The sequence below is a fragment of the Hemicordylus capensis genome, chromosome 6, assembly GCF_027244095.1.
Source record: "Hemicordylus capensis ecotype Gifberg chromosome 6, rHemCap1.1.pri, whole genome shotgun sequence".
Classification (NCBI taxonomy): Eukaryota; Metazoa; Chordata; class Lepidosauria; order Squamata; family Cordylidae; genus Hemicordylus; species Hemicordylus capensis.
In genome coordinates this window covers 9,734,686-9,757,954 of record NC_069662.1, presented here as the reverse complement: position 1 = coordinate 9,757,954, position 23,269 = coordinate 9,734,686, and the positions used below count along the sequence as shown (strand labels likewise).

At 49.8% G+C, this 23,269-nt stretch overlaps 2 protein-coding genes across 4 annotated transcripts; one reads left to right on the top strand and one right to left on the bottom strand.

Moving 5' to 3' along the window:
* Positions 1–114: 114 nt before the first annotated feature.
* ADAT3 (adenosine deaminase tRNA specific 3) lies at positions 115–2,246 on the bottom strand. 3 transcript variants are annotated; one of them, XM_053260288.1, is made up of 2 exons: positions 1,988–2,246; positions 115–1,250 (listed from the first exon to the last, which is right to left on the bottom strand). In XM_053260288.1, exon 2 carries the CDS (start codon positions 1,226–1,228, stop codon positions 176–178), a length of 1,053 nt encoding a protein of 350 aa, XP_053116263.1. In that variant the 5' UTR covers positions 1,229–1,250; positions 1,988–2,246; the 3' UTR covers positions 115–175. The 3 variants fall into 3 exon arrangements, with proteins under 3 accessions (XP_053116263.1, XP_053116265.1, XP_053116264.1); XM_053260290.1 differs by having other exon boundaries at positions 115–1,244; XM_053260289.1 differs by lacking the exon at positions 1,988–2,246 and adding an exon at positions 1,328–1,976.
* Positions 2,209–22,364, top strand: LOC128329321 (dnaJ homolog subfamily C member 3-like). Its single transcript, XM_053260286.1, has 12 exons — positions 2,209–2,451; positions 3,852–3,962; positions 4,851–4,975; positions 7,171–7,245; positions 8,380–8,523; positions 11,372–11,553; positions 12,184–12,303; positions 12,634–12,739; positions 13,233–13,353; positions 15,598–15,730; positions 17,168–17,316; positions 20,818–22,364. Exons 1-12 carry the CDS (start codon positions 2,304–2,306, stop codon positions 20,958–20,960), a joined length of 1,557 nt encoding a protein of 518 aa, XP_053116261.1. The 5' UTR covers positions 2,209–2,303; the 3' UTR covers positions 20,961–22,364.
* The last annotated feature ends 905 nt before the right edge of the window (positions 22,365–23,269 follow it).

Genomic DNA, 23,269 nt, shown 5'->3' with positions numbered 1-23,269 from the left:
GCCATTAAGTGTTCCTCTTTCCCCTGCTTATTTCCCAGCGTGCACTGCAAGAAATCCACACAACACTGGCTGCTCAAAAGACTTCCATACCGTCAATCACAACAGAGTCATGCCTGTTCTTAAAATAATTTATTTGTTTTTTTAAAAAAAAATTAAAAAAATAAAAGCCCTCCTCTCAGGCAGTCTCTCCTGGGGGTTCCTTTAGAGGCGAGACCTGCATCAGCGTGCGGCACTGGTCTTCTAGAATGCCGCAGAACACCTCGTAGCGGTGGTTCAGGTCCCTGCGGCTGTGGATGTGGTGCTTGGTCCCCAGGGCTCCCTGGGGGGATGGCACCCCATAGAAGACCCTCTCAATGCGAGAGTGCACCAGCGCCATGGCACACATGGCACACGGTTCTCGCGTCAAGTACATGTCGTAGCCGGTGCAGATGTAGGGCAGCGAGTCCTCAAAAGAGGACGGGTCCGAGTTATTGCTGCCCACCTGAAAGAAGGTGCAGGCAGGGTAATCCTTATAGCTGTAGGCTCCACCACCTTGGCCACAGGCTACCAGGTCGATGCAAACCATGGCGGCATGCAGCAGCGGGTGGAGGCCGTCCCTGCAGTCATGTCCCGTGGCCAGAACTCTCCCAGTCACCGGATCGACCACCACGGCTCCAACCGGCTTCATTCCCTGCCTCGCTCCCCGTTCCGCGGCTTGGATGGCCAACTCCATGTGGCTTTGCATGGCGGCCTTCTCCAAGGCTGTGAAGAGAGAGCCATTCAAGGCCTGGCTGATGTGTTTGTTCTCGTGGAAAGAGACTGGCCAGTGTGAGACGGCTTCCTCGTACTGTGGCCGGGTCAAGGGCGGGCAGAGCGGCACCTGAGCCAAGAAGGGTTCCCCCAAGCCACACAGGTCTACTTGGCCGTCAGGGAAGAGTTCAGCCAGAGATGGCAAAGTTCCTTCCTCTTGGCTGGGATTTGCCAAGCACAGAATCATCTCCAGTGGGTGCGGGCTGTCCACGGAGGCGCGCGCTCGGACACGCTTCAAGTGCGGGTAGTCGCCCAGTGGGTAGACGGTGGAGACCTCCTTCACCAGTCGGGATGCCTCCTTCTTGTCCAGGACAGGCGCAGCATAAACAGGCATTAACGCAACTCTTTGAGATTCCCGCTCCGAAAGAACTGGCACCACCTTCCAAGGAGTGGCATCTGTCAGCTTCGCCGTTTTCCGGCGCTTGCAGCCTGGCTCCATCAGGCTAGCTGCATCCCTGCCACTCATTGAGAAAGAGAAGAGGAATTAAAATATGTAACACACACACACACACAACACTGGGTTCCTTGCTCACATTACCTGCAGTCTTGTCATTCCTCCAATATAGGCAGCATGCCAACAGAAGAGTAATGTTGGCAGCAAATCGGTATGGCGAGAATGAACGGAAGGTCAGAACACTGAGCAAAGAGGCACCTTTTAAAGTGGTGATATACAAGATGGGGAGATGGCAACTGGACCTATCAAACCCCAGCACAGCCCTCCTGCAGATGCTGGCCCTCCTGCAGATGTTGGCCTACAACTCCCATAATCCCTGGCTATTGGCCACTGTGGCTGGGGATTTTGGGAGTTGTAGTCCAAAAACAGCTGGGGGGGACCACAGTTGAGCAGACCTGGTTTAGACAAAGAGATCCTATTATTATCCCTATTTATACAGCTACACCAATGCACATGGTGCTTTATGGGGTGAGGGCAGGGCGGATATCCAGAGGCAAGCAAGGGGCACTCTGTACATGCCCAGAAAAATTCCCTCCTTTAGGATCGCTTCACACGATCCGGGGTGGGGCACGAGCCCTGCGGCACTCGCTTCCTTTCTCCCGTGTCTCCCTCTCCCACCGCAGCCACTCACACGTGCTTAGCGTGACGGCTAATTAGCTAACCATTCAATTATTGCATGGAAAAAAGCATGACCTCCCACAAGTCCATCTCCTCCCTTGCAACACGTGTTTTTGGGCAGCTCACCTACTCCATCGCACGCGTCAAAGATGCTACTCTCTCTGACTATGCCCTCGCCAGGCACTAACTCCTTCTCTCAAGCTGATTGGCTATCGAAGTTCTCCGGCCTGCAGGAAGAGGGCGCTGATTGGCCAGAGGGCGCCACGCTTTCCTCCCCCACCCCCTGCCGCGCCTGTAGGAGAGACTCCGGTCCGGAACGAGGCCTGATGTCCCATAGAGGGGAGGAAGCCTAGAGAGGCTCCGAGGGGGAGGCAAGAGGCCGGAAGTGGCTTTAGCCGACGAGGCAACGGATGCGGAAGTGAGTTGGTGCCGGAGCTGGGACATGGAGTCCGGGCAGCAGCCGCTGTGGCGCGGCCTGGGGCTGCTGGGGAGAGCCGGGGACAGCCCCGGGCTCGGCCCTGGGGGCTGCGAGAGGCGCCTGCTGTGGGTCGCGTCCTTGCTGTGTGTCCTGCTGGATCTACAGTTGCCAGGTAACCATGGTAACCGAGAGGTGGCGACCCCCCCTTCCTCTAGCCCTTAGCAACCGAGCTTCCGATGGCCCCGCCCCCTGTTCTCTCGTAGGCCCCGCCCCCTTAGCCCCCCCGCCCGGCCTGGGCGGTCTCCCGTCTCTTGCTGCAACGCTTTCTCCACCCTCTAAGCCACGCCCCACCGTACACCCCCTTCCCAGGCCCCACCCAATCCCTCTGGCGGTTCTTTTTGCCACGCCCCCTTTTCCATACTTGGACTTATTGCTGGCTCGTTAGCTCCACCCACTCAGCCTTGACTTGTTTCTAGACCTCAGTGTTTGGGGACTTGGGGTGGGGGTGGGGAATCCTTCCCTTCTCTTTTTACACCTTTATTTCTGGGTGTTTTATGCACTAAAACCAATGTAAAACAACCAACCCTAAAATATTCAAATGATTTTAAATCTCAATATAAACTTTGAAACTTGTTAACTAAAAGACTTCAAGCTGCTCCTTCTAACTCATCCGGTTTGGGTCATTTATTTAACTACGGTATATCTGGAGTGAGAACTGACCTCCACCTAGTTCGTTCTTCTCACTCTGCAGCTGGTTAAAAACTGTCTCCTGCTGATGATCAGGGAGAGAATAAAGAACATCCTGTTAGATAGCCTGATCAAAGGCTGATCTACTTGACAGGAGTGTATTGTGGCCAGCATGGAAGCCAGCTGCTGCAAACACAATATTTTATCCTAGTAGTAGAAGTTTTCTTTGTTTCCTTTATGTATTGCTCCACTAAAATCTGCCCATTCTCCAAGGAGCTAAAGATGGTATACATGCCACTTCCCCTCTCTCATATTTTCACAACAACCCAGTAAAGTTGGGTAGGCTAAAAAAAAGGGTGATTGGCTCATTATCATCCAGTGAGCTTCATGGCTGAGTGGGGGTTTGAACCCAGGCCTAGCCCTGAAATGACACAGGCTAGTGGCTTGTATTGTCTCAGGCGCTTCCTTTAGAGGAGTATGGTTTTATAAATAAAATCTGAAACAGCTTACTTTGCAGGCTTTTCTGTTGCATATCTTTTCTGAGTTGTATCCCATGCAGTTTAAATAAACAAGCAAATGAAACAAAACAAAAAGCACTGATTTGTAACTGGTGCATAGAACCAGAAGAGGAAAGGAACTTGTTAACTCTGTGTGAGAACTGCAATCTAAGTAGACAAATAAAAAAATTGAATTATCGCCTCCCTGCTATCCTTGACTCTTTCCTTAACCCTTCAGAAGGCTAAAGCTAAGCTTGGTGAGATATCAGGTTCTGGAATTGGTAACCGGCAAAACCGCAAGTGCATAACTTCATGTTCTCTCTTTTTCAGTAACTGTAAATCAGTTACACTGACTTATTCTCCTCCTGAACTATTTTGTACCTTATAGGTTTGCTGGCCGCTGGGCAAGCGGAGATCGAAAACCACCTGGAAATGGGCCGGAAGTTGTTGGCAGCTGGGCAACTGGCTGAAGCGCTGTCTCACTACCACACTGCAGTCGGTAAGTAATGCATCCTATCTGCTTGAAAAGATCATACAAACACCTAAACTACAGATGTCATATTAGTGGATGCTGTTGTGTTAACGCTGGAGCTTCACACGGCTTCCAAGCTCTCTCAGGCCCCGTCAGATTCCTAATGATCCCTAGCATGGAATTGGCCTTTTTCACAGCTGCCGCACATTGAGTTGACACTTTCAACGAGCTCTCCACCACGATCCAAATATCTTTCTCATCATCAGACACTAACAGCTCAGATCCCATCAACGTATACTTGAAGTTGTGGGATTTTGTCTCAATGTGCATCACTTTACATTTGCCAATATTGAACCACATTTACCATTTTGTTGCCTACTCACCCAGTTTGGAGATATCCTTTTGGAGCTCCTCACAATCTGTTTTCGATTTCACTACCCGAAAGAGTTTGGTATCATCTGCAAATCTGGCCACCATGCTGCTTGCTTCTACTTCTAGATCATTTATGAAATAGGTTAAAAGCCCAGTACAGATTCCTGGGGGGAACCCACTTCTTACTTCCCTCCATTGTGAAAACTCTCCATTTATACCTGCCCTGTTTCCTGTCCTTCAACCAGTTAGCAATCCACGCATGTACTTGTTACTGTTCAAAGTATATTACTCCTGAAGGGGATAAAGAGAAGCCCAGTCACCCTCCCTCTCCACAGTGTAAGTGTCCACTGTCTGGCTCCTAGATTCAAAGAGAAATGGTCAAGGCTTGCAATAATCCATGCTCATCTTGTAAGGATTAGTTTTTTTGCAGAGGAGGGGTTCGGATTTCCCCCCAATTAATTTGCAATCATGCACTATATAGCCCTGATACAGAAATAAATGCCACTGTGTTTTCTTTTTGTTCCACTCATGCATCCCTCTTAGAAATTGATCCCAAAAACTACCTTACCTACTACAAACGTGCAACCATCTACTTGGCTATGGGCAAGTTCAAAGCAGCGCTGCCAGACCTCTCCAAGGCCATTGAGCTCAAGCCGGATTTCCTAGCTGTAAGTCTCTCTCTCTCTCTCTCTCTCTCTCAATCTTTCTTTCTTTCTTCCCCCCCGACCCCTTCCTCTCAGATCTGAGTTGGGCAGGAAGCTCTTCTGGCTGGAGTAGGGGAGAGGAGATTATCCTGGCCTTGAAGCTCTAGCATGGCATGCAAAAGATCTAGCTTGAGTTCCCTGTTTGTTATTGCTGTATTTTAGACTGTAGAGCTGGCAGTCTAAAATTTGATAAAGGGTTAAGCAATGGGGAGGAGGGAAGTGGAGGGACCATGAGACATCAGGATGGTTAAGGGTGGTGGAGCTGTATGAGCGATGGTCACATGCAGGGATGTGTGCAAATGTCTGATGAGTGGAGAGATGTGGGAGGAAAAGGCCATGGAGGACCTAGATGGTATGGACGAGGAGTTTGTGTGGGGTCCAGGAATGGAGGGTTGTGGGTAGAGGGGCCCCTCCCTGTTCAGTGCTTGTTCTCAGAACAGTGTTCCCTCTAACAGGGATTCCCAGATGTTGTTGACTACAACTCCCAGAATCCCCAGCTGCAATAGCCTTTGTTTGGGGATTCTGGGAGTTGTAGTCAACAACATCTGGGAATCCCTGTTAGAGGGAACACTGGTTCAGAGCAATGTTCAGTTATGTGGGGAAGTGTACATGCAGTACTGGTGGATGCCGGTGTTCTGGACTCATAATACTTCCAGGGAGCATAAGCAGTTTCCTCCATTGGGTTTGTTTGTGAGGGTCTCCATTTGCTATTTAATCAGGACCCTGAGAATTATCAGTGCATGCATCTCTGTATGTATTGTGCCATTCCAGCTTAGCAGTACTCAGGTGGCTCACACCAGTAAAGTCAAGTTGCATTAAAAAAGTGATATAAAACCACTATGAGAGAGCTGCAGCAAAAGAGCCACGGAGCAATTAATTCTCTGCAGTCCCAAATGTGCTCTGTAAGGGCCATCTCTAAACCTGCAGTCTAAACCTAACTAACAGTGGAATGAGGCAGGCTCCACAAAATAGGCATCGCCACAGGCACCAGCCCACATACCATACAGTACAATGTGCACGTTGTATTGTGTGATATGTGGGCCACTGCCTTGTGTGTGGCCATCCACTGCAGTTTCAGCGAAGGACTATGGAGCAGGTCATCAAGATAATACAGAGTAGCAGTTGTTGAGATATCCTGCTCCGAGTCTACTTAAGGAAGGGATTCTTGGACTTGGACCGCCAGATGATGTTAGGCTACAATACCCATCATCCCCTGCCACAGTGGCCTCTAGACATTGTGGCTGGAGATGATGGGAGTTTCAGTCCAACATCATCAGGGAACCCAGATTTGAGGACCCCCTGACTTAAGCCTTTCAAGGTCAAACTCAGCACCAGGCCCATTGGCACAATGGAGTGGGGAGGAGGGGACAAATGTCCCAGGGGGGGCCCACCAGGCAGTGTTCCCGCTAAGCTATGAGCATGTGCATGCACACACAAGTTTTTTTAAAATGTCCGCTCAGTTAATTTTAGATCCTGCTCACGCTGAATCGGTAAGACCCTACTCCAAATGCATGTGCACACACGTTGCCTTGATGCTGCCACCCAGAACAAAACTCATTCCGCACACAGATGAAAAAAATTGGACAGAACACTGCCACCGGCACCCCTCTTCCCTCCACCAGACTTCCCATACACACACACACACACACACCACATAAAAACAGCCCTAGTGGATCAGGCCCAAGGCCCATCTAGTCCAGCATCCTGTTTCGCACAGTGGCCCACCATGAAGACTGCTGCACATGCTACCACTGTTCCCTCTAAGAGGAATTCCCGGATGTTATTGGCTACAACTCCCATAATCCCCAAGCAAAAGCCATGGCAGCTGGGAATTCTGGGAGCTGTAGTCAACAACATCTGGGAATCCCTGTTAGAAAGAACACTGAATGCTACTCTGCACCAGCCATGCCCCTTCCCCCTGAATCACCATGCGGATGCAGGGGGCATGGCCAGTGCAGGAAAGCGCACAGGCCGGCCTTTGTTCCAGCCTTGCTACACCCCGACCAACACACTCAGCTGGGCCCTGAAACCATCTCGGAGCTTCCTTTCATCTGCACGTGGCAGTTTCCTGTTTCTAAACGGGAAACTGTTGCTCTTGTCTCAGAGACTGTCTTTGCATCATCCTCGGCCTTGAGAATCTGGACTTTTCTACCCCACAGGCCCGACTGCAGCGAGGCAACATCCTCTTGAAACAAGGCAGCACACAGGAGGCTAAGCAGGACTTTGAAGCTGTGGTAAGCGGTGTACCCCCTGCCAGAAACTGGCCACAAGTTTGGGCACCTGGGCTGGTGATGCAAGCTCTTTGGCAGAACGTGATGGGCCATTGGGGAAAGATGCTTCAGGGCCTCTTTGGGAATCCGTCTTTGGGGCATCCCAAGAGTGAGGTCTGGGAAACCAACAGCAAGGCCATATGCCTACCTACCTTAATCAGCAGTCTCCTCCTCCACCTCTGATATTTTCCAGCCATTTAGAATCTCGAGGCAACCCATATTGTCAGGGGAACTCTTCTCTCCAGTTTTGGCTTCAAGTTTTGCAGCCACTGTAACAAGAATTCCCAGGTGTTGTTGACTATGACTCCCAGCACCCCCAGCTGCAGTGGCCTTTCGCTGAGGATTATGGCAGTTGGAGTCAACAGATCTGGGCATCCTTGTTGCAGGGAACACTGCTTGCGCCTATACAGAATTTCAGTTTCACTACAATATGCCCATCAGTCTATACATTGCAGTGACTAGAAATGAGGGTTGTAATTTTTTATTACATTTTATTGTGAGCCTCCCAGAGACGTAAATTTTGTGTGGGATATAAATATGTCAAATAAATAAATAACCTGCTAAGACATTGCCCTATACAGCCCTCATTGCCACTAACTGGAACAGTACACAAATAGATGTTTGTGGGAATATCTGGGCACTTCTGGAAATGACTAGTCAAATCCTCAGATGTCCTTGCAGCCACTTTTCCTCTTGCATTTTCCCTGATCATCTTTTTCTTGTATCAATTAAGCATAATTACAAAGACAAACGTGTTGGGTTTTTTTAAAGCATCCTACTGCTCTTTGATTGGTAAGCCATAAATAAAAGCTCATTTTAACACTCCACTATGATTGATTATATCCATGACACTGACAAGATTTCCAGTTGCATACTTTCGGTCTGTTCCAGAATACCCCAGTTTTTCCCAGGGCAACCTGTATATTGACATTGGGGCCTTTACAACAAATGAGAGGACAGATCCCTTCTTCTAGGGGCTCCCAGTTTAGAAACAGACCCAAGAAAGATGCTAGAAGAGCAGGAGATATGTTACCATACACATTAACTGAAGCTTCTTTTGGTGCTCTTTGATTTTCATTTTTTCAATATTCCCATCAGCTTCAAAGTAGTCCAGATAACACAGAAGCCCAGAGTCAGCTCGCACGGGTCACTGAGCTAGAATTCTCCATGCAAGAAGCCCGGACTGCCTTTCAGAGGAGGAATTATCTGGGAACCATCAGTATTCTGGATCGAGCAATTGAGGTACCTTGTTGGTCATTTCTCCTTATCGGGCTAGCCTGGCCCAGCAGAGTTGCACTAGGGCCCCAGGGGGGGTCTGGCGGCTTCAGATCCTCATTTCATCACAGACTGCTGGCCTGTCGCTTTGGCACCGGTTGCTGTCTGTCTCGGCCTGCACGCAGTTGCTATGTCTTGTTTTGAGGGCTGCAACATGAAATTGGTTGGTCTGTTTGATTAACAGGGCCATCCTTTGGGCGGGGCGACCAGGGTGATCGGACTTGGACAGGCCCCTTGCTCGGCATACTGGCCGAGCAGACTGCCCTGCTCTCTCTCCTCAACCAGCTCACGGCCGAAGGCGCCCAGAGAGTGGCTGCTAGCCACTCAGGAAGGCAGTGCAGGCCTGCGGGCACGTGCACACTCTCTCCCCAGCCTCCCCTGCCTTAGGCTGCTTTCCCTACTCTGTCAGAGGGGAGGAGACAGCCAGACGTGGTGGGGGTTGGCTTTGTCCTCCCCCATCACTGGAGCTGAACGGCTGCAGCGCTAGTTTGGAGGGGGATTGGGCCATGAGGAGGTACAGGAAAGGGCCCAGGCGCACGCACTCTCCGCCGCCCCCAAGTTGTGATTCCACAGTGTGGAATCACAAGCACAAATGAAGATAGGATGAAATCTGCAATTCTACACCGGCATGCGAACAGGGAGCAGTTCACACACACACACACACACACCCGCTGCAGTTTCAAAGTGCTTCTTTTACTGGCCTAAGGAGGGACCCCTCCTCTGCTGATCCCCCACCCAACTTACCTTCTGATGAAGATCCCACAACTGCAGGGCACCATGCAGCAGGAACCCCAATGATGAATGCACGGGGCCATCTGCTGCCTGGCCTGGATCAAAAACAAGCTCTAACCACCACCACCACCCCTCCTTATAGCCAGGGCCAGCTGTGCACAGAATGGTGGCATTGTTGCACTGGAGTGTGTGGGAATTCGCACGGCCATGTCTCAGGAAGGAGCAGAAGATCCGTGGGTGGGGGTGGGGGTGGCAGGGGAGAGAAGGGGGAAATTCATGATTGCTACCACAAGACTAGCTCTCCTCCCATGCTTGTTTCTTTCTCCACCTTGCTTGGGGATTTAAAAGCAAACAAACTGTCAGCTGGGTTCTGTTAACCCCTTCAAGCAGCTCTGGATCACTGAAGCTTCCAGAACCGGGGTGGGCGGTGGGCACAGTCACTGGCTGTGGCTTGGGAAAGGAGGTGTGGGAAAAGCCGCCTCCTCATGGAAAAAGGAGATGTGTGGACTGTGAGGAAAGGTGTAAACTCTCCCCCCCGCCACCCCCATGATTTGCGGCTATGCATTTTCTCTGGTGGTGGGAACTCTCTACCACATGCACCACCATCTGCAGCTGTGCACTCTCTCTGTGCAGTTCTGTGCGCCAAATATCGTGTCTGGCTGCCCTGATGCTTCTGCTTGTTCCAACATCCATTCCTCCACCCACCCATCCAGATTTCCAATCCATCTCCTGTCTTTGCTTCATTCACTCCTCCTGTATGGTTGCTGCCTGCTGCTTGCTTGTGTTAGGAGGCCCAAGTGAGCTTAGAAACTATATCCGCGGCTTATAAGGAGGGAGGGTAGAGACTCGGGAGAGTTACTTAGCTCCCACTCAGGTTGAATCGGGAAGGTTGAACTCTGAATGCACATGCGTGCACACTGCCTCCCTTGGCTGGTACTGCTGCCCTTGCAATGATCGTCCTGCCATGTTGGGAATCAAAGGGTCTTCCTTCAAAATAAAAAAAAAATTATTGCAAGAGAATTCCATTTTGGAATGCAAGTTACACAAATGTGTAAAACTGTGTGTATGTATTATAATAATACATATGATGTATATTATATTGAAGAGCTAAGGAGGCCCCGCACATGCTGATTCACCCCCAGGCCCACGCCCTGCCAGGGACAGCGCTGTTGATTAAATAAACCATTTTAATAGACTAAAAAAAACCCCTCTGATTGGGCAATCTAAATTCTGTTGTTGGTTGGTTTTAATACAAGCAAATGTAATACAGCCTTAATTAAGAACTGCTCCCCCACACACTGCATCTAAAAAATAAATATTGATTTCTTTCTTTAACTTGTCAATTACATATTTATGCAGATTTGATTACTACAAATTTATATATTTTTTTAGTGTTGGCCCTATTTATTATGCTTGTTGATGTTGTGGAACAAAAATCCTCAAGATATGTTTGTCTGTCTGGAGAGGAATTAGGTTGGCGTGGTGTGAAATTGACATGAAGTGAGAATGCACCTGCCCATTTTGATGGAGGGATGCACAACTGGGGTCTGCTGGACCCAACCTAGAGGTGTTACCTGTCCTGTAGTTGGGGTGGCTGGGATGAAAAGGAGAAGCGGAGAAGGATCTACATAAGCAAGAAGCCTCCTCCTCCTCGCATTAGCCAGCATGGTGTAGCCGTTAAGTGGTGGACTCGACCCAATTTAAATCCCTGTTCAGCCATGAAACTCACTAGGTGACTCTGGGCTGGTCCCTTATCTCTCAGGCTAACCTACCTCACAGGGTTGTTGTGAGGATAACCACGGGCTGCTTGGAGGAAGAGTGAGATATCAGTGTAAAGATAAACGAATGCTTCTCTTCTCACCTATCCACATAGGATGGAAGAGGGCATTGCACATTTCAGGGGAGATTGGCTGGATTTGCCAGAATTCCCTGGTAGAGTGTGTGTGTGTGTGTGTGTGTGTGGGTGGGTGTTATCAATTTATCCAGTGGCACACAGGAAAAACTAGTTGGGGAAACCTCTGAAGTCATGAAGATGGGGAAGCATTAGGAGTACCATTGACCCCCACCCTCTTCTTTGCTTCAGATTTCCCCCTGGGACCCAGAAGCCAAGGAGCTGCGCTCCGAGTGCCACCTCTTCCTTGGTGACTACAGCAAGGCCATCCTGGACCTGAAACCCACCACCAAGCTCCGTAACGATAACAGGGCCGCTTTCCTGAAACTCAGCAAGCTCTATTACAACGTGGGAGAACACGAGGAGTCCTTAAAGTGAGTACCGCCTGTAGTTCGCTTCCATCCCTCTACCTAAAGTGTGTGCATGTGTGTGCAAAGAATGCCCTGCTCTAATAGCCTGAAAGCATCTCCTGTAACTTTCTTCCTAGATCCGCTTGTAGACAGCACCAGGACAGGGGTTCTGCCTTGGAGCCTCATGTGTTGCCCGCTAGCCAAAGTGGGTGCACATGAACAAAGGCAGGAGCTGAGCACAGGCAGAGGGAGGAGGGATTTCTTCATTAAATCAAAGCCACTTGTTGCTGGGGGGCGGGGGAGAGCATTCACCAGCCCTAGTAGTCCCAAACTCAACAGAATGGGGGGGAACCTCATTCCTCCTCTGCTTCTCTCCATTGCTAACTCGGAAGTAGAGGCAGACAAGATGGGCAGAGGGCTGGTGACACTGGCTGAGGGATGCAAGAGGGAGGGTACCTGGCGGGCCAGCTGGCCACACATCCCTCGTCCCTTTCTTCATTGAAGTGAATGACAGTGTTGGACTTCTCAGGGAAGGCCAGTTGAATTGTGAAATTCTGAGCATCTGTGAGTGGATTCCTTTCTTCCTGCTGCCTGCTCGTTGAGTCTTTTCATTAGCCCCTTCCACTCCAGCTGGACTCTCTCTCCTCTCTGCAGCCAAGTACGTGAATGCCTGAAGCTGGATCAGGATGACAAGGACTGCTTCTCCCACTACAAGCAAGTGAAGAAGCTGGCCAAGCAGCTGGAATCGGCCGAGGAGCACATCCGAGCTCAGAGGTGGGGTGGATCCTCTCCTTTTCCTCGGCTCTTGTGAGGAGGTGTGGGGCAGCATTCCTCATAATAGGGATTCCTCCATGTTGTGGACTCCAGCTCTCACAGTCCGCAGCCAAAGGCCATCACAACTGGGGACGCTGGGAGCTGTAGTCAACAATGTCTGGAAATTCCTGTTACAGGGAACAGTTTATGCATGAGTGAATTGGCTTTTGCACAAAAAGCAGTTTTTGCCAAAATAAAGAGTCCCAACAACATCTGGGGACCCAAGTCTGAGAATACTCAAGGTGCCATTCTCTTCCAAATGCTGTGATTTCTGTTGCTGGCTGGCAATAGGTATGAAGAAGCTATTGAGAAGTACAAAGCAGCCATGAAGACGGAACCCAAAGTGGAGATCTATACCACGAAGGCAAGAGGACGCATCTGCCACTGTCTGTCCAAGGTGAGGCCAGACTGTCCTGCCCATTCGAGGAGAAGAGGGAAATAGACATTTGTTTGGCTTCTCAGAAGGGGCATGTGTTAATTTTGGGAAGCTGAGTTCTAGACATTATGGTCTCTTACGATTAAAAAAAACCCAAAACACTTCATAGGAGTGGGTTAAGTGCTTCACGCTCGAATGCTAACACTGCCAGATCTTGAGTGATTTTAAAAATAACTTAGTCCTAGAGATAAAGCTTCAGTTGTTTGAAATCAAGGGGCCTGTCTCTGGCTTCCTGCTCTGCCCTCACTTCCTTGTTTGTCCTTGGTTACATTGCTTAGCCCCTTTATCTGTAGATGCGGGGCTGCTTAGCCCATGTCTAAGAAGAGCTCTGAACCAGCATTGCTCTGGTTTGATGCTGTCCAGTGAATTGGCATTGGTACAGAACACAGTGAGGAATGAGGTTTCCTGGGAACTTGGAGGCACAGATTAACCTGTTCTCCCCACCCCACCACAGAGCAAACAACCTCATGAAGCCATCGACATCTGCACGGAAGCCCACCAGCTTGATCCCAGGAACATCTTCATCCTGCGTGACAGAGCTGAAGCCTACATCCTGAACGAGGAGTTTGAGAAAGGTAAGAACAACTGGATGGTTGAGGTTGTGTTGCTCATAAGAAGGGTCCTGATACCCAAGGTCTAGGTCATCCAGGATCCCGTTTCCCACAGTGGCCTACCAAGGTACTTTGGGAAGCTCACAAGCAGGGCATTCTTTTTGCCACCTATCAGTTATGCAGCACTATTAATGGCATGGCACTTTACAAAGTACAAAAGGATAGGTCCCTGCCCTGAGGGGCTTACATTCTAAAGTTTGACCTGGGAGACAACAGAGGAAGCAGGGGGCAGAAATCAAGGCAAGTGTAAATAGAGGGTTTGTGTGACTCTTTCTTTTCCCCCTTTCAAATAAAGTATATGTAACTGAAAGATTTCAGTTACATATATTGAAAACCCCTGGCTAGGGCAGGGTTTTCCACCGGGGTACTTGAACCCCTGGGCATACTTTGAAACTTTGTAGGAGGCACACCGCACCCTCCCACCTCCCTCCCTCACTTCCATTGGCTCCCTCTCCAGGAGAGATGGGGTGTCAGGGAGCGTTGTTCTCTCCTCCTCTCTGCATGCGTGGCTGGCTGCTCAGACTCAGCCCGCCCCTCTCTCAGCTTGACTGACAGGCTCGGCAGCCAGGGCAATGCCAAGGCTGAGCATCAGCCGGCATTTTGCTGGCTGTTGAGCCTGTCAGTCAGGCTGAGGGAGGGGTGGGCCAGGCCTGAGCACCTAGCCAGCCAGTCACATTGAGAGGAGGGGGAAAGAGGTGGGTTCAGGACAGGGGTATGCTCAGCAGCCCTGACCACGATGAGGCGGGGAGGAAGAAGGAAGCCATAGCATAGATTGAATTTGTGTGTTGCCAAATTCCAGGGTAGATTCACTTAACTTATTTCCCTCCAACTTTAGCAAGATCTACTTCTTGAGGTCACAAAAACGCCTGGCCTAGAGATAGGCTGAAGGGTTGTGACAAAGATGTCACCGTTCTGTGGAGGGATTTGAAGGATGTAAGAGAGGTGCCATCCTGGAGGTGTGCTGGGAGGCAATGCAGGCAGGTCTCAAGGACAGCAGAGCTGGAGTTGCTGGGAGGAGCAGGCAAGAGCTCCTCCTCCTCCAACTGGCCCTGCCTCTGAACCCACAGCTAACAATCATTGATAGGTACAGGTCCCAGCTCTTTCTTTTCCTCATCATGACACATGTAAAAGCTGAGCCGGATCAGTGAGATCGCTGGTCCCCGTATAAACTAGGTCAGCAAAGAAGTCGCTTCTGGATCTGAGCATAAAGCTATGCAGACGATGCCTAAAACTGTGGCACATTAAGAATCTGAGCTTTTTGCTTAGCTGAGGGGCAGTGGGTGTATGGTCTGGGGAAGCAACTGAGAGAGTGAGGGGCATGTGGAATACAGACTCCACCATTTTCATTCCACCTCCTGTGGAATGAAACTTATGGGAGGGGATAGAACCAGAGTGAGTAAGCTGGCTGATGAGAACTGGGATGACGGCTCAGGAGTGTCTTATGGGAGAGTTAACAAACTAGATGCCAAGGAGGAGAGCTGGTCTGGTGGTAGCAAGCATGACTTGTCCCCTTAGCTAAGCAGGGTCTGCCCTGGTTACAAATGAATGAGAGACTAGAAGTGTGAGCACTGTAAGACATTCCCCTCAGGGCATGGAGCCACTCTGGGAAGAGCATCGGAAGGTTCCAAGTTCCCTCCCTGGCAGCATCTCCAAGATAGGGCTGAGAGAGATTCCTGCCTGCAGTCTGGGAGAAGCCGCTGCCCGTCTGTGTGGACAATACTGAGCTAGATGGACCTATGGTCTGACTCAGTATATACAGCTTCCTGTGTTCCTAGATGCCGAGGAGAGGTCCACCAGACCACCTGCATTGCAGCCCTCTTCTGTTTCTAGTCCCTGCAGTTGCTGAGCATTTCCTGGTCTCCCTGCCCCTCCTGTGGGCTTAGATGCCCGAAATCTCTCCCTCTTTGATCTTCAAGGTGATTATCTAGTTGCCCCAATGCAGAAGTCACTTCTAAGCTCTGGCTCCTCAGGCACTACACTGAAGCAAACCTGGGGCAGTTGCCCTAATACTTCTTAATAACCAAGAAATACCATCTGAATAACTAGTAACTTGCATGTTTAAGAAAAGAGCCAGAACTGGGATTTTTCTGGATTCCATGCAGCAGGCCAAGTTCCATGTGCTCACACCTACCAGCCCTGAGCGGAAAACATCTAAAAACAAAAGTTGCGTAATGTTTTGCTTAAATACCAGCTCTGTCTCCTTCACAGCTATTGAAGACTATCAAGAAGCCAAAGAGTTTGATAGCGAAAATGAAGAAATAAAAGAAGGGTTGGAGAGGGCACAGAAGCTGCTGAAGCAGTCCAAGAAGCGAGATTATTATAAAATCTTGGGCATCCAGAGGTATGTGTGCCACCTTGGTCATTCCTCTGTGCATCGAAATGGGGGTCCACACTGACCTGCAAATGCTTTGTTGACCTATGCTGTGTTCATGAAAGTCAGAGTCGGAGAGAGGCTGTTGCAAAATGCAGGCCTTGTGCCCCAAAACTGCAGTTGAGCTTTAAAAAGGTCCCTGAGAGCAGAGGTGGGAAATGCCTCCATTTGCAACTTGAGGTAGTCTCTGCCAAACACTACAGACAGTACTGATCTCGATAGGCCAGCGTGATGCTGCACCATGAAAACTAGGACCGGTTTAGACATTACCACGGACCATGGTTGTGGAAAGTATGGTTTGTTGCAAGAAGCCATGCATGGGGAGGAGAGCTGGTCTTGTGGGAGCGAGCATGAATTGTCCCCTTTCCTAAGCAGGGTCCACCCTAGCTTGCATTTGGCTGGGGGACTACATGTGAGCACTGTCATATATTTCCCCAAAGGGGAAGCTCAGTGGCAGAGCATCTGCTTTGTAATCTGAAGGTCCCAGGTTGAATCCCTGGCAGCATCTCCAGGTAGGGCTGGGAGAGACTCCTGCCTGAAACCACAGAGAGCCGCTGCCAGTCAGTGTAGACAGTACTGAGCTAGGTGGACCCAAGGGTCTTACTCAGTATAAGGCAGCTTTCTACGTAGGAATGAAACACATGTAGTCTCCGATTCAAATGCAGACCAACGTGGACCCTGCTTAGCAAAGGGGACAACTCATGGGAGGCACACCTAGCTCTGAGAGTGTGCAGGGGAGCCCAGGCAGCTGTGACACATGCAATGAAGGGAGCTGTTGATGCCCTTTTTTGCCTGACAGCCATAGGGTAGCGTCCTAACCACTGAAGAGGGACCAAAGGCAAGCACAGCACCTTCTGTCCTTGATTCCTCTCTTCCCCGTTGAGTATGAACCCCACAAACCCCTTTGGAGTAGAACTCCCTGCTTCACCTTGGTGGCGCTGACCCAGACACTCATTCTCATGACCATCAATGGATTGTTGTGACTCGGAACTGGAGTTTGTCACAGGCAACTTCAGGGGCTGAACCAAAAATCCAAGACGTCTCTGGTGGCTTCACTGAGCAGGAGGTTGGACAAAAAACCTCAAAGGCCCCTTACTATTCCACAGTTTTGAACTTTTCCTCTGTCACCAGCCTAGCAGGATTCCTTACCTTGATATGTTCATAACCCAGTTTTCTCTAGTTAAAAATTGCGGGGAGGCAACACAGAAAGCAGTTAACAAAGATTTCAGAAGCAATCGTATGAAATGAGAGAAGTCCTTTAAAAAGAATAAGACTACCAAAAATGGCAGGCACCTAATTGGTCGACACTGACATGCCAGCCAGATCCGGATTGCTGCCATTTCCTTGTTCAAATGTGCCCCTTGTAAAATGCAGGAGCCAACTGTGCACGTGTGTGTTTGTCCCTAGGAATGCCAACAAGCAGGAAATCATCAAAGCCTACCGGAAGCTGGCTCAGCAATGGCACCCAGACAACTTCCAGTCGGAAGATGAGAAAAAGGAGGCAGAGAAGAAGTTCATTGACATTGCAGCTGCTAAGGAGGTCCTGACAGATCCAGGTAACAACTGTCTGGTGGGGCTTGGGGCTTAGAACTGCATCTGCTTTGCTCTAATCCAGGGATTCTTAAGACTTGGGTCTTTGGATGTTGTTGGACTACAAATCCTATCATCCCCTGTCGTGGTGGCCAAAAGAGTCCAACATCTGGAGTCCCAAGTCTTAAGAATCCTGGCTCTAAACCAAGCCTGCTCAACTCCCCCCCATCTGTTTTTGGACTACAACTCCCATAATCCCTAGCCACAGTGGCCAATATCCAGGGATTATGGGAGTTGTAGGCCAACATCTGCAGGAAGGCCAGAATGGAACAGCCCTGCTCTAAACAAAATTTGCCTTCTGTGACTTGAGTTAGTTATTTAGGGCTATGTATTCAGCGGGGAAATGCTTGACTAACAAGCAGAAGGCTGCCGGTTTGAATCCCGGCTGGTACTACATCAGGCAGCAGCAATATAGGAAGATGCTGAAAGGCATCCTCTCAGACTGCGCGGGAGATGGCAATGGTAAACCCCTCCTGTATTCTACCAAAGACAACCACAGGGCTCTCTGTGTGACCAGGAGTCGAAACTGACTCAACGACACACTTTGCTCCTTTATTCGGCATAAACCAATTCTGTTGGTGCTAGCCATGAGGAGCGCAGCCAAAGCTTTGAGAAGCAATGAAGCACCTTGGCTGTTAGAAATGTTGAGCCCCCTTCTGGCACTGCCTTGTCCACTTGCTACTAATAGGGATAGACCTTTGCTTTTTTCTTCTTGATGAAAGCTGAGCTTGGAATGGTGAACTCTGTGCCTGACAGTAAACGTAGCATCCTTGTCAACCCTGGAGCAGGATCAAAATGCATCCACAGTGCTGTCTAAAGAGTAATGCAACTGGATCTGCACTCGTTACTACTGAAACTCTTCTTGCTGCTTCTGGCTTCCCTGCTGTCCCAGAACAGAGGTGGGGCTTGCAGGACTCCTAAAATCTCAGGGGCTGTGGAGGGAGATGACTCCTTTCTCAACCCAGTGAGCTGCAACCATACCATCAGAAAAGGAATTGCACCTCCTCCTCCTAATATTTTTCTATGTAAATTGGTTGGAGAACTTGTGATGAAAAGCAGTATATAAGATGGTTCCCTCTCCCAAAAGGGCTCACGATCTATAAAGAAACATAAGGTAGACAACAGCAACAGCCACTAGAAGGATGCTGTGCTGGAGTTGGATAGGACCAGTTGTTCTCTCCTGCTTAATATAGGAGATCCACCGCTTTAGAAAGTAGTGCCTCTTTGCTCACTTAGTCACAGAAGGCAAACTTTGTGTAGAGCAAGGTTTAGAGTGTGAGATTTGAGAGCCAGCGTGGTGTAGTGGCTAGAGTGCTGGACTAGGACCGGGGAGACCCGAGTTCAAATCCCCATTCAGCCATGAGACTTGCTGAGTGACTTGGCCAGTCATTTCTCTCAGCCTAACCTACTTCACAGGGTTGTTGTGAGGAGAAACTTAAGTATGTAGTACACTGCTCTGGGCTCCTTGGAGGAAGAGTGGGATATAAATGTATATATAAATTTTATATATACAGTGAGGGAAATAAGTATTTGATCCCCTGCTGATTTTGTCTGTTTGCCCTCTGACACAGAAATGACCAGGCTATAATTGGAATGGTAGGTTTATTGTAGCTGTGAGAGACAGAATAACAACAAACAAACCCTCAAAAGCCCAGTGCTCAAAAGTCAGCAATGGATTTGCATTGTAGTGAGGGAAATAAGTATTCAATCCCCTATCAACCAGCAAGATTTCAGGCTCCCAGGTGTCTTTTCACTATATGCAGGTAACGAGCTGAGATGAGGAACACCCTCTGTAAGGGAGTGCTCCTAATCCCAGCTTGTTACAGTACCTGTATAAAAGACACCTGTCCATAGAAGCAAGCAATCACTCAGCTTCCAAACTCACCACCATGCCCAAGACCAAAGAGCTGTCCGAAGGATGTCAGGGACAAGGTTGTAGACCTGCACAAGGCTGAACTGGGCTACAAGACTATTGCCAAGCAGCTTGGTGAGAAGGTGACTACAGTTGGCACGATAACTCGCAAATGGAAGAAACACAAAACAACTGTCAATCTCCCTCGGTCTGGGGCTCCATGCAAGATCTCACCTCGTGGAGTTGCAATGATCATGAGAACGGTGACAAAGCAGCCCAGAACTACACGGGGGGAACTTGTCAATGATCTCAGGGCAGCTGGAACCATAGTCACCAAGAAAACAATTGGTAACACATTACGCCGTGAAGGACTGAAATCTTGCAGTGCCCGCAAGGTCCCCCTGCTCAAGGCAGCACATGTACAGGCCCGTCTGCAGTTTGCCAATGCACATCTGAATGATCCAGAGGAGAACTGGGCGAAAGTGTTGTGGTCAGATGAGACCAAAATCGAGCTCTTTGGCATCAACTCAACTCGCCGTGTGGAGGAGGAGGAATGCTGCCTATGAGCCCAAGAACACCATCCCCACCGTCAAACATAGAGGTGGACACATTATGCTTTGGGGGTGTTTTTCTGCTAAGGGGACAGGACACCTTCACCGCATCGAAGGGACGATGGACGGGACCATGTACCGTCAGATCTTGGGTGAGCACCTCCTTCCCTCAGCCAGGGCATTGAGAATGGGTCGTGGATGGGTATTCCAGCATGACAATGACCCAAAACACACAGCCAAGGCAACAAAGGAGTGGCTCAAGAAGAAGCACATGAAGGTCCTGGAGTGGCCCAGCCAGTCTCCAGACCTTAATCCCATAGAAAATCTGTGGAGGGAGCTGAAGGTTCGGGTTGCCAAACATCAGCCTCGAAACCTTTCTGACTTGGAGAGGATCTGCAAAGAGGAGTGGGACAACATCCCTCCTGGGTTGTGTGCAAACCTGGTGGCCAACTCCAAGAAACGTCTGACCTCTGTGATTGCCAACAAGGGTTTTGCCACCAAGTACTAAGACATATTTTGTGAAGGGATCGAATACTTATTTCCCTCACTACAATGCAAATCCATCGCTGACTTTTGGGCACTGGGCTTTTGAGGGTATGTTTGTTGTTGTTCCGTCTCTCACAGCTACAATAAACCTACCATTCCAATTATAGCCTGGTCATTTCTGTGTCAGAGGGCAAACGGACAAAATCAGCAGGGGATCAAATACTTATTTCCCTCACTGTATATAAAAATAAAAATAGACTTGGGTCATGAAATGTTGGTGGACTACAACTCCCATCATCCACTGCCACCTGATATATTGGTAGACTGACAGTCCTTCTGGAGATGGGGCGGTGTATTTTGTGTCTTTGTGCTAGGAGCTGTACACAGAAATACAAATTCTGTGGGGCTAGTGCCACCACCAGGAGGATCTTTTTAAAAATCAGATTTCAACCAGTCATGCTTGAGTGGTATGACTACTGGATGTGTCTCCATGCATATGCGTCACCCAGACGTCACAATCCTCTGAGTTTTCTCTTCTCCCTCCTCCACAACATTTTGTGTGTTTTCCCCCCTCCTAGAAATGCGGCAGAAGTTTGACTCCGGCGAAGACCCCCTGGACCCGGAGAACCAGCAGGGAGGAGGTGGGCACCAGCACCACTGGCCATTTGAATTCAACCCGTTTGGTTCTGGGAACTTCCACTTCAAATTTCACTTCAATTAACTTGGGCCAAGCCCCGACGAGGGAAGCAGAACTGGCAAAGCGAATGGACGCACAGCCTTCCCGGGCTTGGTCGGACTGATACGTCGGCTGTGGGAGCACTAGTCCCCCACTGGAAACGACCGCTGCGCAGGAGGGGTGGGCGAAGAGGCTTCCTGCCTGGACTGCAACATCCCTTGTTAGACCCCCAGGTGCTTCTTGGCCTGAAGACGGAGGGCTGCCTTGCGCCTAGCCAGAATTCCCAAGTAATGGTGGGGTCTGAGGGGTGGGATGCACACGGAGCCTCCTGCACAGCTCTCTGGAATCCTCCCTTTCAAAGCAACCCCACCACAAAGACAAACTGGAGAGAATGGACCTTGCACAACAGAACACATTAGGGGGTCGGTTTTGCCCTTCATCTTTTTGGAGAGTCTTTGTAGGAGCAGAGCGAGCCGGGGGGCGAGGAAACGACTGTCCCCTCTCCCTCCCCCGGCCACCCCTACAAAACCCTACCCCTCCGTATTAGTGGCAGCTGAGCTCTGTCCGCTCACTTCTACCCCTCTCGAAGGGAAGACACACACTCCCGCCCACATGCAAAGTGTGCCAGTTGTCTTATTTTGTTGTTGGCGTCCGTTTGAGTCCGCATGGCCAAGAGATGCTTGGCAGGAAATATTGTGTTTGGGGTAACGCAACATGGTGTGGGGTGATCTCTGTCACTGAAGATGACGAAGGCCCAGCTGTCCGGAAATAACCTTTCTCCATTACAACATCCCTGATTTTTTGTTTTTTATTGGTATGACTATTAATCTTAAAAAGGCAAAAGAAGTATCCTTTATCAGGCCGCATTCTGCAGGGGGAGGGGAGTAGTTTGAAGACTGCAGCCTTGCTTTCAGGGTGGTGAGTCACTCTATGGCAAAATACTTAAAGTGGTGGGATGAACTCTTGTATTGCATATGGGCTACTCTTCCCTCTAACTTGTAGGGATGGATAGTATAATATCTACTATCAATCCAGTCTTCCTCCTCCTTCTTTCCTCCTCCTTCTTCTCCTTCTTCTTCTTTCCTCCTCCTCCTTCTTCCCTCCTCCTTCTTCTTCTTCCTCTTCAGCCTGTTTCCCTTACCACCACCTTGTGAAATCCCCTGCTCTCCTTGTCACAGTGGTGACTCTCCCAGTGTGGGATTTGCAAGGCCGATACTCGGCGGTGTGGTGCCTCTGCCCCCTGTCTGTCCACTCCACCCTTCAAATGGTAGGTCAATTTAATGTTTCCTTTTTTCTCCTCGTCCGCCCTCCCTCGCCAGCGCAGTCATTGCACAAAACCTGGTCTGCTCCCAGTTGTCCCATAGCGGCCAAGAAGAAATGTTAAGGAGGGACATTACCTCCATCTTTACCAAAAGTGTCAAAGATTAAAAGTTTGTATGGCAAAAAGGCTATTGTTGTTGTCCCTTTGCCTTGCTGTTTTATGGGGGAAGCTTAGTCTCTATGTGGGGAGTGAGGGGTTCCTCTGCCACCACATCCCTTGTGGACCCCGAGGCAAAGAAAGCGATTCATTGGAGTCTCACTGGAACCAAGGGGTATCTGGACAGAGGCCGCCATGGCCCTCTCGTGGAACCTCTTTAACGTCCTCTACCTCGTCTGAGCTGTTAAAGGAGGAGCTCTTGAGCCTGTGAAGAAAGTACTGTTTAAGCAGAGGAGGGGCTGTGACTCTACGGCACATGCTTTGCCTGTCAAAGATCCCAGCTTGGATTCCTGGCATTTCCCAGCAGGGCTGGGCCATGGCCTCTCTGGAACCCTAGCGCAATGGTGGCACACAGGCCGGGAGCAAGTTGGCTCTGGAAGTGGAGGGTTGAGACCCCTTACTGTTAGTGCTCACTCTAAACAGATCTTCTGTGGTGACTTTGCCGCTGCCACAAAATGGAACTTGTGAGTGCTGGAGAACATGGGTAGACCGTGTGCTCCAATTTTCTTGTGTAAAATGGTTGGGAAGCACTTCCCTGGGGGATTAAACAATAGGTTGCATGAAGCCTTGGTGGGCAAGTGGGCCTCCTTAGACTACTTGTCCCACACTGAATTGCCATTCAGTTTGACCACCTAGGTTTTGCTGCAGCCCTTCTGCCTTGCCGCTGTCTCAACCCCTGAAGGTACACTGGGCAGGAGACAGATGTCCTTAATGTTGCTCCTGGCCCCGAGGGTGCAGCAACTGTGTTCTCACTTTTAAAAGAGGTATTGGGAATGGTAATCTTTTTCTGAGGCTATAGCCATTGCAGCTTCCCATTCAGCCATGAGACTTGCTGGGTGACTCTGGGCCAGTCACTTCTCTCTCAGTCTAACCTACT